Source organism: Vicia villosa, linkage group LG6, assembly GCF_029867415.1.
Source record: "Vicia villosa cultivar HV-30 ecotype Madison, WI linkage group LG6, Vvil1.0, whole genome shotgun sequence".
Taxonomy (NCBI): domain Eukaryota; kingdom Viridiplantae; phylum Streptophyta; class Magnoliopsida; order Fabales; family Fabaceae; genus Vicia; species Vicia villosa.
This window is the reverse complement of record NC_081185.1, coordinates 147,907,560-147,926,913: the sequence shown is the minus strand read 5'-3', so window position 1 is coordinate 147,926,913 and position 19,354 is coordinate 147,907,560. Positions and strand designations below refer to the sequence as shown.

The window sequence follows — 19,354 nt, the reverse complement described above, 5'->3', positions numbered from 1 at the left end:
TATACTCAACTAAAGGAGTTTCAACTTTCAACTTTATACATATTTTTTAATTGTTGTAATGAGTAAAATATAATTTATATAAATAATATAATTTTTTATTTAAAAATTATGTATTTATTCGATTAATTATAATGGCTATTTAAGAAATTGATGCAATGATTAGATATGCTATTTAAAAAATTGATGCAATTATTAGATATTCAATTAATAGTTATAATTTAAAAACTTTTTTAATTATTAATAATTAGTTATTATTTTATTTCTCTTAACTTTTATTTATTAATTATTTTTAGTTGATAGTTAAAATATTCTGTTTGAGTTGATAGTTAAAATATTATTTTAATTAACATGTTTCTATATTTATTTAATTATTTTAAATATTTTAAATAAGTGACTCACTAAATTCAATTAATTTATTTTACTTGGAATACGAACTATTCATTTCTTTTCAATAACATGTGAGGTTAGTTGTTAAGTTATGATAATAATAAGTTATTAGGCTATTAATAAAACTTTATTGGAGAGACAACATATTTATTTATTTTTTTATAAGGCTCAACACAAAAGGATTATTTCAACTAACCCGCCTCTCTCGTCTGTCAGTTTCTAGATCACATATGAATTTTTAATTTCACAAATAAAGATCTCCTGAATTTTGATTTTGATATGTTTTTATATACGGTTGGGACAACTTGCCATGCAATATGCGGGACCAAATAAGGAGAAGGACAAAAGGCATACCGTAGTATTACAAACTGAGTTTAGATTTTTCAAATGAAACGGTCCAATGACATGACGATCAATGTATGTGTCTATTTCTTCCGTGTGAACAAGTTGTGTTTTTACGTGCTACAAAAGAAATTACTAAAATGGCTTTGAAATTCTGCAAACTAACTTAGGCTGTTTTTGTGTTTTTAAATGCTGTTGAGTTGGCATAATTAGTCATGATTTAAAAAAAAAAATACTGTAAATATGTATTTGTTACTATAATAAGCTATGCTACAATGTTCACCCAATAAAGTAAGCTATGACCTGCACTTTTATTTTAAAAAAGTTTATGTAAAATGTGGGCAAGTAATAAATTTAACAAAAAGCCTTAGCAACAGTGCTAGGAGTTCAAATAAAGCTCAGTACAAAAAGATTATTTCAACTAACTCACCTATCCTCTGTCAGTGCCATTTATTAGTTTCTAGATCACCAAAATTTTGAATTCCATCATTAAAGATTTCCTGAATTTCGATATTTTAAAATATATATATTATAGATTGTCAGGTCAATTTGGCATGCAACGTGTGGGACCAAAAAGGACAAAAGGCAGATATTCCCCGTGAATGCATTAAAAACTGCTAATTACTTCTAAATTTGAAAATTTATTAATATTTTCTGTGTATATTCAATAGAAATTTATCTTGTAGGAGAGTATGAACATTGTAGTTTAGTGAAGTGGTAAAAAGAAAACGATGGCTCTTCGATGTAGCACTTTGAAAAAATTGCAATTTACTTGGTATGATAAAACTAAATTATGTACAAATGTATCTATAAAATCTCAGGCACCTAAAATGCAACAATCTATTTTGTGGGTACATTATATGTTTGCAAGAAGTAGTTTGGTACATTGTCATCCCCTGTTACCATTGAAATTCAATAATGGCTATTTTTTGTAAGGGGCCCTAGGGATTCCAGTACTTGAAGCGCTGAACCTAACAGTCTTCAACCAGAAGCCGATTTGATTTACATCGACGCCAGGAAAATGAATTAGCTCTAATGTAAGATGGAATGTAATGCGGGTAATTATTGTGGCTAGAAAATTATCTCCTTGATTATCAACAGAACTAGCATGACAAAGCACATTATAACAAGCACGGTTGCACATGTAATCATCCCTCCTTTTTTCTGTGTTCTTTCCGCCTGTAAGTAAAATGGTTTACGAAATGATACCGTGCTTAAAGCAGCTAAAAAATTCCAAAACAAAGGTCCATAAATGCACCAACTCACAAAGAAAAGCAAAACCTTATGTATTAGTAATAATTTCAGAATGTAAGAGAAAACAGAACCTTTTGTAACTGCTTAAAGCCCTCCTCGACAGTTGTAGCAACACTCTGAATGTTGTAGTCGATTCTATCTACAATTGTTCCCTGCATGAATATCAGCTTCTTGAGTTATCTTTCACTAAAATAATAAATCCATCTTGTTTTACAATATCGAGGGTTGTGCAATTGCCCCAGAATTTCAACTCAAGGGACAGAGTTCAAACCATCGAGGACAGTTGCAAAATAATCATTATCGTCACTTTAATTAATGATAATTTTCTACTTCTCCAAAACAAATTATAAAGAGTGGGGCAGTAACCTGGTCTATAACAAGGACAGAGAGATCCTTCATGATCTGAGCAAGTTCGTGGACGGAACTAGCGACCTACAGTAAATTTCACATGGTCAGACAAGATACACGCAGTGGTTGATCTACAAGCAATAAAACAGTTGCTTCAAATTACCTGATCAATTTCTCTTTCTCTTTCCGCTGAGATGTGCTCGTTTTTCTTTAGCTTTGTCATTTGCGCTTCGCTAAAACCCTGAAACCAATCAAATATTGTCATCTCTTTCTTTGGATACAGGTTCATCAGGATATGAAACAGAATGAAAAATATATATTTCATTAGCATTTCATGCTAAGGATAGAAACAGTTGGCTTAAGAAACCAAACCCTTACAAAAAACTGTAATGAATCACATTAATCCCCTCTTGAAAAAGCCTACATGAGGTGTAATAGAAACAGGTACGTAATTGGATTTAATAGCAACAACTGGTTTTTATTGATGATTGAATATGATAACACCAAAACAGTTTCGTAAACTAACCAGAGAATGAGAAAAACGAAAATGCATTTTAACAAAGTAGAAATTAGAATAAATAGAATAATTATATGACTAATCTGTTACTGAAGAATGAAAATCTGTTATTGAAGGAGAAGGCATTTTAACGAAGAATAGAATATGATTACACTAAAAACAGTATGGTAAAATAATGAATCACACAAATCAGAATTGAATAGGATAATAATTAATAATCTGTTACTGAAGAATGAAAATCTGAACAGCAAAGGAGAAATAATTATCCTCCAAGGGTTTCTCCTTTCACATAAACAGTCTAATCTTCTGAATAAATCCTTCCAAAAATATAGGATTGTATTTTAATTGAAAGTATGATATATAATTAACCAATAACAGCAGTAATATCCCTAAAATTCAAGTAAAATTAAAATATTTAATGCATAGCTATGGTATTATTAATATTTTTTATTGATTAAATAGCAATTATGAAAACAAAATGCAAGAAGAGGGTAGACAAGAAAAACCAAAGATCCGGTAGAAAACAAATAAGTGAAGCCCGGAACAAGGCCAACTTCTAAGTTTAACAAGACTGTGCTACCAATTGTGTTGCTATAGTGCACGACCGTGGAGCAGAGTCGGCGTCCAGAGCGAGGCGTTTGGTCAGCAATCTGTGCTCAACAGGTGTAGCAGTGTGGCTGCGAATCAGAGCCAGATTGCAATCTACTCGTGCATTTGTATTGGCATCTAGGTTAGGCGAGCGAAAGCACTCAATTACCCTCTCTGTTTTAATTGTTCAGCTTCTTTTGTAAGGGTGTATTGGTCCTTTTGTTTTATTATAAGTAACCCGATTGCCTTCTCCTCGAGCAAAGCCCTCCTCTTCATTCTTCTCATTTTCTCTTTTTTTGGTTTTCTCCTTCTGTTTTATGTGTAGTGAGAATAACATCGACTCTTCCGGTTTCTGCAAAACCATATGTTCTTCGGGTTTCCACTGTTTTCAGGTGTTGACCTTTTTTGATTAACTTTAGAACTTCAATTAGTGGTTAAGTTATATTAGTTTTAATTCTTAATGTTAGTGACAAATGACAAATGTTTATTATAAAAATATGGTTACCCCTTTTATTGCGTATTTCGCTATTTTGTAGTAATTATGTATCCTGTTGAGATTTATGTTTGGTTTGTATACTGTTTCTAGTCTTTGCAATGGCAGTTATCCTGCTATCCGCTAAACCGATTTAGCAGTTTTGGAGTTTGGCACTTCACGTCGCTTTCCGAGATTAATGACATAGTTAAAAAACCTCAGAATAGTTAAGATGGGTGTTCAGCCCAAAAAGAAAAGAAATAGAGGAGAGATTGCAGGTTTGAGCCAAAAAAATATGGGTCACAAGCTCGTAGTCAAAGGTTCAAGCACAAACTCGAAGAGAACGTCATCCACCAACCGGGGCGGCAACTGTGTATAGATAAAAATAGAGGAAAACACTAAGGTCATGTTTGTTTACCTTTTCCATTTCCTATTCTCATTTCTAAAATAAATTACTGTAAAAAATATATGTTTGCCTAGCATACAGAGGACTGGTGGCTGTAAGACGAAACAAGTTATTCCACATAAAATCAAAAAATAAACACGGAAAACATTTTGAGTAAGTGTGTCAAGTGTCTAAAACCCACAGCAAAGCAAGAAAAACTCATGAATAGAAGGTTCTTGACTCTTGAGGATATCTAATCCTCCTAACCAGAGGAAACGGCGAGAGGAGAAAGTGAGGAAAATAAAGAAATGTCATTGCATTCATGATCTAAATAAAAAAAGCACGGCAAAGCTAGAAAAATGCAAAAAATCATGACATAAAAATATGCACCTTATTTGTTATTTAGCCATTATTAAAACTATTGTTATATGGTTATGCCCTATGTATAATAATATAAAGGTTGCCAAGATCGAGATCTTACATAAGATCGTAAAATATAAAATTGTAGCTAAGATCGGAAGATCCTACCCAATTATTTTTGTACGATCAAGAGGAGGTAACAAGATCGTAAAACATAAGATCGTAACAAAAATCGTAAGATCCTACTAAAATGGAAGGAAAAAAAAATAATGGTATATATTTAAAAGAATTTTCCATCATATATGTTAGTAGGCAAGTGTGTTCGTGAGAAAGTGACTCTTTTTCATATTTTTTAGACAGGTATGATCGAGTTTTTATACTTTATTACTTCCACATGGAACATTTGTTAGACATGCATTCATCCCTATCGATCTCTAACTTTGTGCCTCTGCATCTTGTCATACTTTTCACCTTTTAATGGCGGTGGTCGGAAAACGGCCGATCATGGCCAAAACTGGCAAAGATCTCACAAAATCAATGATTTTACGATTTTTTTACAATTTGGCTACATTCTACTTGAGATCGGGATCGCTGGGGATGAGTGAGGTATATAAATCCACTATACTAACATTAATTTGAAATTTATATATTTTTCTAAAGTCTATACCGTGCCCCAGCACCCCCCACCCCCAACTTTTGCAATTACTGGAATGTAAGGGGATCAAAACAAGTAACTACCAAGTTTGAACTAAAATCTTGCAGCTTCACCATTACAACTTTGCTTTGGTTGGGAAGAAAAATCATCAAAAGTTACTTGTTTATCCATCAGTTACATAGATTGAGGTTTCTTAAAATAATAATGTCCGGCTAGAGAGAATAATTACAATAAATAACATACCACATCATCAAATTCATCATCCTGCAATCCAGATTTACTCCCGTTAAAGTTAATCTCCAAGTCAATCCCATCATAACCCTGTGTGATTACAACCAAATATAGAAGTCAGTGACATGATATGATATAAAATAAAAACAGGTGCATAAAAACAGGTGCAGTTCGAGGCACAGAGGATTTGAGGGTTGGGAATGGGGCAAGTGATAACAAGTTCAATAATTAAAAAACTAAAAGAAAAATAGATTAAAAAACAGAAACACTTTAATAAACGTAAATTGGTAAACAAATAAAGAATAAAAAACAATAAAAATGTAGGAGGATAATATGAAAGAATTTGGAATTGAAAAATTGGCTACAAGTGAAAAGTTGCAACCTCTTGTTGTTTCTGCAAACGTTTCAAATATGCTGACTGCTTCCTCCGGAGGTCCATTGACAGGCTCTGAAGGTCTGTAGCAAGTGAACGCTGATGAAAGGAACAACAGAAATCAGTTAAGTGAAACTAAAAGAAATGAAAAAGCCAAATGAAGACAGGATAGAAATTAATATAAATAATAAATGAAAAACAACGAGGAACGAGAAAAAACAAGGTTTGGGATTTGAAGGGAAAGGGAGACTAAAGCTATAGTTCACCAATAACCCCAGTTATTCATAGTGGAATTAAAGATAACCTTTCAACAATAACTTATATATCTATGAAGCACATAAACTCCGAACATGACCCCGACACTGATTGGTAATAATTTGAAAAAATGAATAAATTATACGTAATCACAAGTGTCGGTGCAGGTGTCAGACACGGATACGGCTTTTTTCAGAGGTGTCAGTGCTACATAGTTATATATCTTTAGGACAATCTCCTGAGTCCTGACTAAGAGCAAGCAGAGTAGTATGCACTACATACGACTTTTCTACAATTACCTGCACATTTTTTCTGACATTAGATTCCTCAGAAGATCCTCTACCAGCAGAGAGTTTTTTCAGCCTCACTTCAGACTTTCTAATGAGAGCCGTAATTTCCCGAGTTAGAGTCTCAATCTGCCGCTGATCGTCTTTACCATCGCCAAAAGAAGGCATTAAAGCCTTTGCATGAGCTTTAGTTAACTCAGACATTTTAACCTTCGCCCGTTGTATATTCGTAGCTATTTCTTCAGAATCATCCACCCAATCTGGCGGCATACCCGCAGTAAACGCATCACTAACACACCAAAACACAACATTTGATGATTAATTGCAATGCATTTCACATACATACACATGCGTGAAATCTGTGTTCCCAAATTGATGTTGAAATATTTCTAATAAGCTAAGGCCTCGTTAGGTTATTGATTGGTGAAACTTAACTATTGTATCAAACTCTAATACTAGTATAACTTACATCGCTATGATCGCTATAATGCATAGAATTGAAGTAGAAGAGTATAATTGAGAAGAGAAAAACCTAGAGGAGGATGGACCAGGGTCTTGCGTACTGAGAGGAGTATAAGAAGATCCGTTATTGGAACGAAGAAGCGAACTGTTAACCATTTCGATGACAGGACCACCGGAAGAAGCGGAAGCTGATGAAGAAAGAGGAGTGCGTAAGCTTTTGACGGTGTCTCTGTACTTTCTGAACTCTGAAGTTCGGTTTCTCGTCGCCATTGAATGGAAATCGGGTTGATGAAATGGTTTGGTTCTGAAATGGTTTGTGAGAGTGGATTGGTTCTGAGAAACGGTGTGGAAATTGGAATTGGGAACTGGAATTCAACTACGCCATAGCAATGGGTGAAGGTTCTGTTTTTGGGTTTAGGAATTGTGGGAAGGGTTTTTTGGTAAATTAGCCTCGGGATTTTCTTCCCTTACTCGAGAAGAAAGAGGAACCGGTAAACGTTTCTTCTCTTTTTTTTCCTTTTCATTTCTTTTACTTATTTAATTTAATTTAATTACAGTTTTTGTAAATGTAATTACTGCCAATTTATTTTTGAGTTTAAAGAGGGCTGTAAAACGATTTTTGTAAACTTTGTATAAAAAACGATTTAGACATCAACCAATCAAAATTCAATATTTACCGTGTCAGATTAATGTTTTAAGAAAAATAAAAAAAATAAAATCATAGGGGTTATCTCTCCATTTCTAATGGAAAAATGATGGTGCAGAAATTAAATTTTAAATTAGTTGTATGATATAGGACTTTAAAATATCATAATTGAGAGAGTACCCTATCATTAATCTCTTTCTAATATTTGCTATGGTTCCTAGACATTCTTGACAGGCAAATTGAAATTTTATAATATATATATTATAAAATTACGCTTAAGGAAGGCATAAAAGAGACTAGTCAACCAATACTACTTGCATCTGTAATTATTGCACTAACCAAGAAATCTGGACACTTAGAGAAATCAATATTCTCTCCTTTATGAAGCCTTAAGTTGTATTTAGCCAACACATTCGCATTCTTATTAGCTTCCTTCGAATTTAAATCACTTTAATCTCCCGAAAAGAAGCCACACTGGTATTGATCTTGCGAATTAAGTTCAAATCCTTTAACTTAATCTTTTTAGCCCTAATAATATTTGCAGCTTCATGGTTATCCGCCTGGATTTCTACTTATGTGTAACCTTTTGTTTGAGCCAAATGTAAACCTTCCTGAACACCCCACAGCTATGTAGTTAGGACATTGAACATTCACACGTGCTTAGCGAAACCTCCCACCCAGTGGGCCTCACTATTTCTCAGTAGCTCACCACATCCTGCTTCGTCATTCCTAGCTACGGCACCATTAGTATTAAGGCATATCCACTCCTTCTCAAGCCTAGTGCAAGATGCAACATTTGAGGTATTACATGTGCTGCTAACCTTACGCTGTAGAGCAATATTGTGGTTGTAGTTCTTAACCAATTATACAATGTCTTCAGTCGGGTTTCGCGGAGCAAAGTAATATGGCACAAATATCCTCTAATTTATCCAAAACCATAATTGATGACAAGTGGTGGCCCAAGTAGCTTACCAGTTCTCAACAACACTAACTTGCATTCTCAGATTAAGCTTTTCCAGTCATGCATATTGTCATACCCCAAAATTTGCCCATCATATTTTTACTGTTAAGCTTATTCAAGTATCAAAGGCTCAAGGTTGGACTAAGTGCACACTCTCCTAATCAAAGGCCTTCAAATTAGGGTTTTGGATCTCTTAAGGAAAATGAGTGAATCAAGGTCTCAAGAAGGATTCATATGACCTCTTATGATTCAAATTAACCCCATGACAAGTTTCAAGCCTCAGTTCCCATGATTGCTCAGTCAAAAGCTCAGAAAGTCAATAGTCGACTAGTTTGACCTAAAAGTCAACTGAGGTCAAAATACAGTCAAAATTCCTGATTCTTGGTCAATATCCTTATTTTGAAGTAACATTCATCATTTGATCAAGGGTTGATCATGATTCATCAAGGAAAGTTCAGAAATCAACAAAACTCAAAGTTTCTAAATTAGGGTTTTTTTGACCTAAAAGTCAACTAAACTTTGACCAGCCATAACTTTCACATGGAACATCGGAAATTTCCCAACCCAAGCCTATTTTGAAGGAAATTGAATTCTTTACAACTTCGTCTCTCTAAAGCCAAGGCCAAAAATGCTTCATTTGGGAGATATGAGCCAAAACATTACAGGTCCTTTTTGAAAGTGAACCAAAAGTAGTTTTTTGTCAAAGCCAATATCATCAAGATAAAATCCTCAAATGCAAAAAAGGTTCCAAATTGGCTTATATAGGATATCTTGGGCTTTCCAAAAAGTCCTATAACTCTTCCATATCTTAAACATTAAGGGAGATGTGCCTTGTCAAAGTTGGACAAATTTGGGTGAAAAATGTGAAACAAATATGGTTCAAAATGAGTTTTCTTGCCAATGGGCCCAATCTTTTTTTATTCAATCTTGATCCTCAAGTTATCCAAGACCTCAAATCCAATAGCCACGAATTTATGATGAATATTGGATTTTATTTGAATTTTTATTCACTTAAAAAAGTGATTTAAATCAAATAAATGATGGAAAATACAAGGAGATTTGATTTGCCTTGATTTTCAATCAATATCAATCTCATAAATAGCATATTTTTCATACAATTTCGTGCAAAGCAAAATTGAGGGAAAAAGATTGAAATTTAAGCAATTTGGAAACCTTTACAAAGCAAATTTCTCAAGAATGGCAATCATAGATTTAACAAGATACAAGTCAATTTTAGTGACCTAATTTATTCTCCTATAAGTACATAACTTGTACAAGACACAAGGAAACGGATTGCAGCCTCCAAGAACTCTGGTTTTGTTCTTAAAATTTCAAGAAAAAGTCAATCACGATTTCGGTTCTAGAGGCCAATTCAAAGGATTTAAAGGATTCAATCACATTCCCTATGACTCTTGAAAGTTATCTGGATCTTTACCAAAGCTAAACACTCTCAGAATCATTCCCAATAAGCCATGGTTTGCACACCTTCAAACTCTTTCGATTACTCATATTCATGCATCATAAACAAATTTTATTTGCATATTTGTGTTCTATATAATGTTAAGAAGGATTCTGGATGTTTAATTGTGTTTATGTGCCGGTATAAGCAAATCGCCATTGTAGGGTTTTGAAGCTCTTAATTAGGGTTTTTCGTTTAAGGCAAAATCAGTGTAAACCAATGGTACTAGTGTGTTCAGGGGCTTAAATCCAATCAAACCATGCCCCTGGAATATATTTTTTGTGTGTATTGCTTTGATTTTTGTTTGCAGAAGCCGTAACGACGGAAGCTTCGTCTGTGGGTATAGAGTAAGGCTAAGTCAACGGACAGGGGAAGAAGATGAAGACGTGTCTTCACGTCATTGGCTAATTCAAACGAAAAAAGGCGCGCGTGTGTGGCAAAGCTCATGGATACGGTGCGTTAAGACTCACGTGTATACGGTGATCCCTCAACTTCAGCCGTCAGATCTTTCTTTCAGCTAATCCAACGTGCGCAGGGACGCAAGTCTACCATGGATCTTCAGAACCTTACCACACCTGATAACGCGCTAATTTTTTTATTTTTTTATTTATTTCATTATTTACTTTTTAACTTGGTTTTATTTTATTTTATTTTTTATTTTATCTTCTTTTAATTAAAACAAAACCTTTTATCCCCTTTAATAATTACCTTTTTTTACATAATTAAAATCAAGTTTGTTTTTTATCTTTAGATTAAATAAATTAATTTTGGTTTTAAGTATAATAATTAGTTTTTAATTTAGTTTTTTTTTTAAAAAAAATTAATAATTTAACTTAAGTTTTTAGGTTAATAATTTAATTTAGGTTTTTAGATTCATCATTTAACTTAGATTAATTATTTAAATTTAATTAAATTAATTTTAGGTTAATTAAGTCAGGTTTAGATAATTTAATGAGATTAGGTTTTCTAATTAATTAGGTTCCCAACCAATAATTAATTAAGAGCTTTGATCAAAATAAATTTTAATACTAACCCTAGTTTAGGTTTTTTAAACCTGATTTTTAACTATGGTTAACTTTGCCCCGCTTGGGGTTTGCCTTTTGCCTTGCCTTGCTGATTTATCATGTTAATTCTATTAACTGTGGTTAAATTTTTCCCACTCGGGGTTTGCCTTTGCCTTATTGATTTCCTATCGTCTGCCTAAATTATTCATATGCTGCAAGGTTTACAATTTTAATTTTTATCTATTTTATTGTAATTGCCCCAAAGCCATGTAATAGTTTAGGGTTTTATTTTTCTGCCTTTAAATTTCTGCCCTTTCTTTTCTGCATTCACGGGTTTTTGGCTATGTAATCCCCCACCGGAAGCCTTGTAATAGTTATAAATTATTATTGTTTTAACTGCGTGGTTAGTATTTTAGGGAGTGAAAACCATGAATTGAATTTAGATCACTATCTTTACAAGATAAATATAATTGAATTGAATCACCTGATTGTGACACACCCACACACCTTTATGGTAACCTTTCTTATGTTGTCTTTTGATTTAAAATAGTCAAGTCCCTCGAATACGAGGATGCCTTAGCAAATGTTGCCCTCAGTTCATTATCATCATAAAAAGGTCATAAGTCCCTTCGAAGTTGCCTAAAACAAAAATGATCTTGTCCCTCGAGGTTGCCTATGATTAATGATGATAGTCCCTTTCGATTGCTAATGTATCCTCCCTGGTTGCCTAAAATGACTATTGTATCCTCCTCTAAAGACTACCTGCCCTCTTTATGGTAGGGATAGTCTTATGGCGAACGATAATCCTCGATGACCCTTTTCAAATCCAATGAAAGGACTACCTGCCCTTTTTATGGTATGGATAGCCCTTTCAAACAAAAGTCTTAAAGAACAGAAAAAACTTAGGGTATGTGCTCTTAAATGCTTGCTATATTCAAATTCAAATCAAAAATACTTTTCCCACTCCTTTTCAAATTACTTTCAAAAAGGCTACGCTTATTTTACAAGCTAAAGTCCTTATTCAAATCCTTCTCCTATTCACACACTACACTTCAAACATTTTGAAAACAAAAAGTGAGCTAAGTAATTAAGAGCCCATGAATAACCATGGATACAAAGGATGCTTACACCTTCCCTTTGTATAACCTACCCCCCGAACTCAAAGTCTTTTTTAAAAGGTCTTTTTCTGTTCTTGTAGCCTTTCTAAATTGGATAAAATAAAAGTCGGTGGCGACTCTTGCTATCCGCAACATTTTAAAAAGTTAGTTCTCCCACCGTATAACAGATATGCACACCAAAGAAGGAATCTCTTTCATTAGTTGGAAGCAGTTGCAACCACACACATTTCACTTGCTGACAGTCCCTCATAGCATGGTGTGGGAAGGGCCTCCAAAACTCATTTTGTCAAAGTGAATCTACCAGTAAAGGATAATTGATTACTTTTCCAACTGGTAAGTTTGGTCCTTACCCTGTCAATAAGATATTGGTAGTTCAGAGTTTTAGGATGTTGACCTGTTTAGGGCACAACTAAACACATGATAATTTAATAAAATATACATAATATAAATAAATCACTTAAAAACAATTAATCGAAAACTGGGGTGTTACACCGCCTATAAGACGATCAATTGTTAGGTCCTTTAAAAGGATAAAAATAATTATTATCAAAGGTTCTCCAAAGGGACATCGCAATTCACAATGATTACAAAATCCCCCGAAGGGGCATAAGGATACAGTTAAAATAAATACAACCAAAAAAGATGGGAATAATAATCATTCTTTATAAACTAGTCGTCCATCTCGAACCACATGGAAATGATCCATGGAACTAAGTCCATATTAGGACAAATAAGGGCAATCTACCTTTTCACTCCCTGAAAATGATGAACATATATTTGCTCCTCCAAACCCTTCTAGGTATCACGAGCTTTCCCAAGTGATTGCATCAAACCCTCAATTTCTACAACCTGAGCGGGGACCTGAGTGGCTGCCCCTTGGCGAGTGCCTTCGAGACATCTCGTCCATCCTTTAACTGTTTTATCACTGCCCTGTCTTTGCGAGTGAGCTTTTTGACATTGACCTCCCCATACCGGAGACCCCCCGGGATGCAAGAATATTTCTCCCTCAATGGTTTCTCCACTAAAAAGAACATCATGAGTTAGGTCTCCACCAAATCAGACAGTTGGGTAAGGGACATATTAGAAAGCAACTGATAATCTTCAGGGAAGTTCACAGGGAATGAAATGAGGTGATCAACGAATTCCACTATATTAAAAGCATGGTTATTCCATAAGGAACACTCGTGGGGAGAAATAGAAGGATCTTCTTCCCTCTTGGAAACCTTGGGAAGGCAAATCTTGGTCGTTCGCGAAGTCTCACCCTATGCACCTCCCTAGGACCTTCCATGTCTTGGGTGAAGGAACACATCAACTGCTTCTGAGTCGTGTGCATCTTCACCAACCGCTCCATTTTCTCTTCGAGAGAGACCCACATCATCTCACTTATAGATAACAGACATCATTAAAATACAACGACATCCAGAGTTAGGTCATAAAATATTTTTCCATACCTAAATATTCCTTCATTCTATTACCATCTTCATGATTTCGGTTAATAAGGATACTAGAATTCGGGTGGCAGAGACACTCTAGAGCCTTAATCACTTATCGGTCGAGGGAAGAAAGGACACATAGATTCATCCTTACTGTAAGCTACGAATTCGAAGACCAGGATAGAAGGAAAATGGGTTCACTATTCACCCTCGCTATAACCGAAAAATCACTATCCTAATCCTTTATCCTTACAAACTTGTCTTTCCAATCCTCATAAGGGTTGGCGAAGGGTTTTAGCAGGCAGCTGCCATGAAAGGTGTAACACCCTTCTAAACCCTGCGGAAATTAATAGAATAAATCAGAGTAAAACATGCAACAAGGGTGCCACAATTAATTAAAACAAATAAACCACATTATAGTCTTAAGTCATGCTTTATTAGGAACGAATTTACCAAAACACAATCATGTTCATCACAGCGGAATAAGAATACATCACCAACACGACTAATGGAAATATAATCCAACACCAAATAAAATAGAGTAATCTCATGAAACTCTAAACTATCGTCCCCCAGTGTTACAAGACTAGAGCATGACCGACACGACCCAAAACAACGGATAAACTCTACGAGTCATCCTCACCGAGCACTAATGCCGCTACTCCTCAATCTGAAAATTGTCAACAAGTAAGGGTGAGTCTCATTCTCAATTAATCAGTGTTATGCATTCATAAGCAACAAAATATCATAATATATCATTCACCCAATTTGTCATATATTCAGATTTCATTCATCATCCATCAATTCATACAACAATAAATCATACAACATAACACTGGAATCCATCCAATCATGTTATGATAAAATGCAATGTGACTCAACTGATACTATGCATGTGGTACCAATCATCGTCTGGGGAATAAATCCACCGACCGATCCAACATCAACAAGATACGGCCCTGCCAGCACAGATTCCACACACTGGGAATCATGCCCTTCATTGTATCCAACATCAACAAGATACAGCTTCACAATGCTTATGAATGAATGCAAACATATATGCAACATACTTATACCATCATCAACAAATGAGTAACATCTTCTTATACTCACATCATCATCATCATCAAAGTATGCTCATATACATTAACATCATTCAAAATAACTCAATCATCATCAATCACATCATTCAATCAAAATCAATCATCAATTAATCACAAGATTATTTCATCATAAACATCATTCAATCATCACTGTCATATTATCATAAAATCATAATAATAATCACAACAAATCCATCACCGCATCAACACATTGTCACATTCACGAATATATGCACACAATGTTACATTCAATCATACATGTCAACATATAACATACAATCATCACCTTAATCAATAATAATAACATATCATCCACCGTCACATTAAAACATTGCCATATTCACACAATTCCACATATGTACCATGTATATCACCAAAGCAATTAAATAAATTTTTAAAATCATTCGGGCCACCGCCCATCTCACCATTTCATCATATAAAATATTTAATTTTCTTTACTACGCCCAAACGGGCACCAAGAAAGGATACACGGATCAAAAGATACGCTATTTCAAAGTTTGGGAAAAATTCTGCACAGTAGGGTCCGCTGAGCGACCCTCTAGCGCAAATTCTAGTAGCGAACTACATGGGACCTCCGCTTAGCGGCAAATATCCGCTTAGCGGAAAATCTCCGCTTAGCGACTCAAAGAAAATCAACCGTCGCTTAGCGAGACTAGCTCCGCTTAACGACATCGCGATTCTGCAGAATTTCAGTTCTGCGACAGACCTGCGATTCCACTACAAATCCACCCAAAATCAATTCTAAACATCATATACAGCCATACAAATATCGATTTCATCATATCACACATCATTATACATCAAAACAACGCATCAATAACCAACAATCTATACAAATTCATCAATTATCCCAAATCATAACATACCTAACAATATCAAATCCCAATATACTCAATCGAATCAAATCATACATTAATCCATCCTATTATCAATAATCACATAATAGAAATTAACCGAAAGAGTCCCACCTTACCTTAGCCAAGAATCCGGACTTTTCTCCTTCTTCTCCATGAAACCCATAAGTCTCTTTTCATCACTTTCAGCAAGAATCTCCAATCTTCAAACCCGCTTATCTCCCTCAGCGAGAACTTCCCTGACACGAATTAATATATCAAATCGAAGGAAATTTTGTGTAGAATCCGAATCTTCAAGAATTACCTGATTTGGAGTTACTAGCAGAAAGTTATGACCCATTTTGTGAAGGTTGCACCATGAATACGAAAATCTCTTTTCTCCATGAATTCTCCTTCTCTCCCTCCTAGTTTTTTCTTCTCTATTTCTCAATTTTCTCTTATTTCTTTGTTTTATTAAAACATGGCATAATTTAGTAATGGGCTCGACACTTAACACCCCCTCATAACTAAATACCTCACTTGGCCCAAAGACCAATACTCCATAATTCTTCCAATTAGTTCAACGAAAATACCAAATAATTCTAAATAATAATTTAATTTCCTATTAAATTAAAATTAGAAAACATGAGGTGTTACAAAAGGGGTGCAAATTTACTTAACCATTGGTACGAAGGAATTTCATCCTAAGAAATTTTATCCCAAACTACAACAAACTATTTGGAAATCCCTAAGTATACCCCATACATTCAGAGTAGCATGGGAGTGAGTGAAATTAGTAGCAGTTAAAAACTCTACTTCAAAAGAAGCAAAGGGAATTAGAACCTTCCGTTCATAAATAACAAGAAGATGAATACAAAAATAGGGGGAAGACGGCCTGCCAGAGGTATCCATATTCACACTATCTTCCTTCAAGAAGGTTTTCATGATCACATCCGCCTCTCGACTGGTGCTGGAAAACCTAATGCCGTGAGGAGATATTTATCGATAATTTCTTCAGTAAAATACAGGAATATAATATCCTTGACATGGACATGTTTTGTTTTCTTCCCATTGATCAAAATGAAAACAGAGACTTGGGAGAAAAATTGTCTAACCTAGAAATGTTTATTTAAGAAAAAATGGGAAAGGAAAGGTGAAAGGGTTTTACGAAGTAATACATGAAAGCCTAAAGATACACGGCTACACGCTATCCTAATAAGGGAACTACCACAAAAAGTGGGAGAGTATCCACATCTGAAAGACACGTGTAAGAAGTAAAACAAATCAGTTTTCCCGAGAAACGCCATCATGAAGCGCATTTAGGGCCGGCCCTGGGCTAGGGCAAGCAGGCCCACAGCCCAGGGCCTCAAAAAACATGGGGCCTCAAAATAATTGTTCATGGGCTTTATAAAAAACATTAAGTCATGTATATATAACCTATAACGAAAACATCATATATATATTATAGTTGCAGCTCAGCAGAAAACTACTGTTCCTCTTAATTAATAGGGTATGAGTTCAATTCTTGACTCTAGCAAATACTTTTATCTATTTTCTTCTTCCTTTTTTTTTTCAAAGAGGAACCGTAAATTAATATGCATCATACATACATTTATTATTATTATTATTGTTTTATTTTCAAAAAGTAATTTTTTTTCAAAAAAATACAACCTTTAAATATTAATATGGGTAGAAAATATTAATGTAGGTAGATAAAAATTCACATCTTTCTTAGTGATTTTCTCCTTTCTCATTTTCGGAAGCAAAAGAGAAAAATAAAATTTAAAATTTAAAATTCAAGATTGATTACTCAATTTTTTTTCCTTTTTTAATTGATAATTTATTTTTTATTTATTACTATTGTTTACTATTCAATTTGTATAAAATTTTCAAATCGAAATTTGTTTAATTGGATGGAGTTTGTTATAGCAAAAATTGTTTTGATATAAATTAAAAGAAACCGTGAACAATTTGTTTCAAAAAGAGACTTTTTTTTAAATAGTTAGAAGGTATTTTGATAATATTGATTGAAATATGACATTTTTTTTGTGTTGGTGATGCTATTTACAGTTTAAATAAATGATGTTATTTTTTTAAAACAAAATTATATTATTTATTAGGGACCATTTTTATTATTCGCCATGGGCCTCCGAAAAGGCAGGACCAGCCCTGAGCGCATTAAATACCACTCATGCCTTTTTCCACCTAAACACTCGAGCTTTTAGAAGTTATTGGCATTTTGATGTCTTTGAACATCGCATATGAATATGTGTGTTCTTTAGTAAATCATTCGCCTTTTTCTATAAATTACTTTAAGGGACCCACCCTAACTAAGGGACTCGCACAATGAGCATGGTCATCCTTATATAGAGAAATTAGTGACAGGGTGATCAGAAAAATAGCAAGTGTACTATTTTCATAGATGTAGTAATAATAGAGGTTAATCCCAGGTATTGATCTCGAGGACTGCGTAGAAAAATATAAGTTATTATAATTACTCAAATGAACAAAAGAACATGGGGATTTTGGTGATTGTTGTGAAATAAGGATAAACAACAACAAATCAAAACAAAACGTAAAATTGAATCGTTAAACGATACGAGAAAGTATGCTAGGGCAAGATGTATGAATTGTCTTGTAACAACCTTTAATCCATATTTTATGAAACATGTGTTAGAATGATCCACTGTCGAATCTCGTTTCCCCTATATCCTTAGCCGAAAACCTTTGATATTCATCTTTAATCCTTATTCCTTAGCCACTCAAGATGATATCAAGCAATATGTAATTTTTAACAAGAATCTAACCTTTACTACGATGGAATCCTTATTCCTATGCAATTTCACTGTAGTATTATTGTGCAAACAACTATAAGGTAGTTTGTCCGACCTAAACCTTAATCATAATTCAAAGTCTATTTGTCCGATAGAAAAAGCGTTAAGAACTTTGCACGATAAATTGGATTCATAACAACATCAATATCATAAAACAATGTAAATTAGGTTTATCACAATAGCAATTTAGGGACATCCCCCTAGCATTGGGGGATTTAGCCGCTCATAATATTCAAAGAAAATACAAAAAAGAAGCTTAGACATCACACAAAGAGTGGATTTTGTTAATCTTCAATCGCGATTGCTCTTGAAGATCTCTGTTCTCCCAAACCCTTGATAGCTCTCTTATTTCTTCTATAATTCTCCATATAATTAAAATTCCTTTTCCTTTCTCCAAAAGTAGCCTAAATAGCCTCAGATCACTTACAGTTTAAGCAAATACCAAAAGTTCCCTCCGGGATTACAAAACAACTCTTTAGAGAAAAAAACGGCACAAAACCGTGCAGTGCCCAACATAGGTTGTGTCAGGTGACACGGGCACCCGTGTCAAGCTTCTGTAATGCTCAAAATTCACTCATAGGAAGCTTTGGACTCCGATTCTTCTCGGATAAATCATTCGGGCTTTTGGCTGGACATGGAAACATGTAGAACTATCACGGAAACACATAAAATGCGACAAAAAGAGATAAACCACTAAAAACACTAACACGCGAATGGAAATACGAAACACAATAATACTTGAAAAACAATAAAAGACAAGACAAAGTGTTACCGATTCTCGCAGATTCATGTCGAATAAATGACAAAATACTATTAGAAATGGTGACCGATCACAGCGCGATGAGAGTGCTCCAAGAGTTTAAAAACACTCTGCCCTTAAAAAAATCCTCGTGTTTGAGGGACTATGTAGTGTTATACTAATTTATAATCCAAAGACTTAATCTAGGCCCAAACACTCATTAAACTTGTGAAAATGTACACACTGAACCACCACACTAAAGCAAGATCCTATCATCATTTTGTCCC

At 34.3% G+C, this 19,354-nt stretch overlaps 1 protein-coding gene across 1 annotated transcript; it reads right to left on the bottom strand.

Moving 5' to 3' along the window:
* Positions 1-1,488: 1,488 nt before the first annotated feature.
* On the bottom strand, positions 1,489-7,422 carry LOC131610410 (syntaxin-42-like). Its single transcript, XM_058882357.1, has 8 exons — positions 6,987-7,422; positions 6,467-6,743; positions 5,922-6,011; positions 5,552-5,629; positions 2,495-2,572; positions 2,350-2,415; positions 2,055-2,135; positions 1,489-1,908 (listed from the first exon to the last, which is right to left on the bottom strand). The coding sequence occupies exons 1-8, from the start codon at positions 7,184-7,186 to the stop codon at positions 1,801-1,803; spliced, it is 978 nt and encodes a 325-aa protein (XP_058738340.1). The 5' UTR covers positions 7,187-7,422; the 3' UTR covers positions 1,489-1,800.
* Between the last annotated feature and the right edge of the window lie 11,932 nt (positions 7,423-19,354).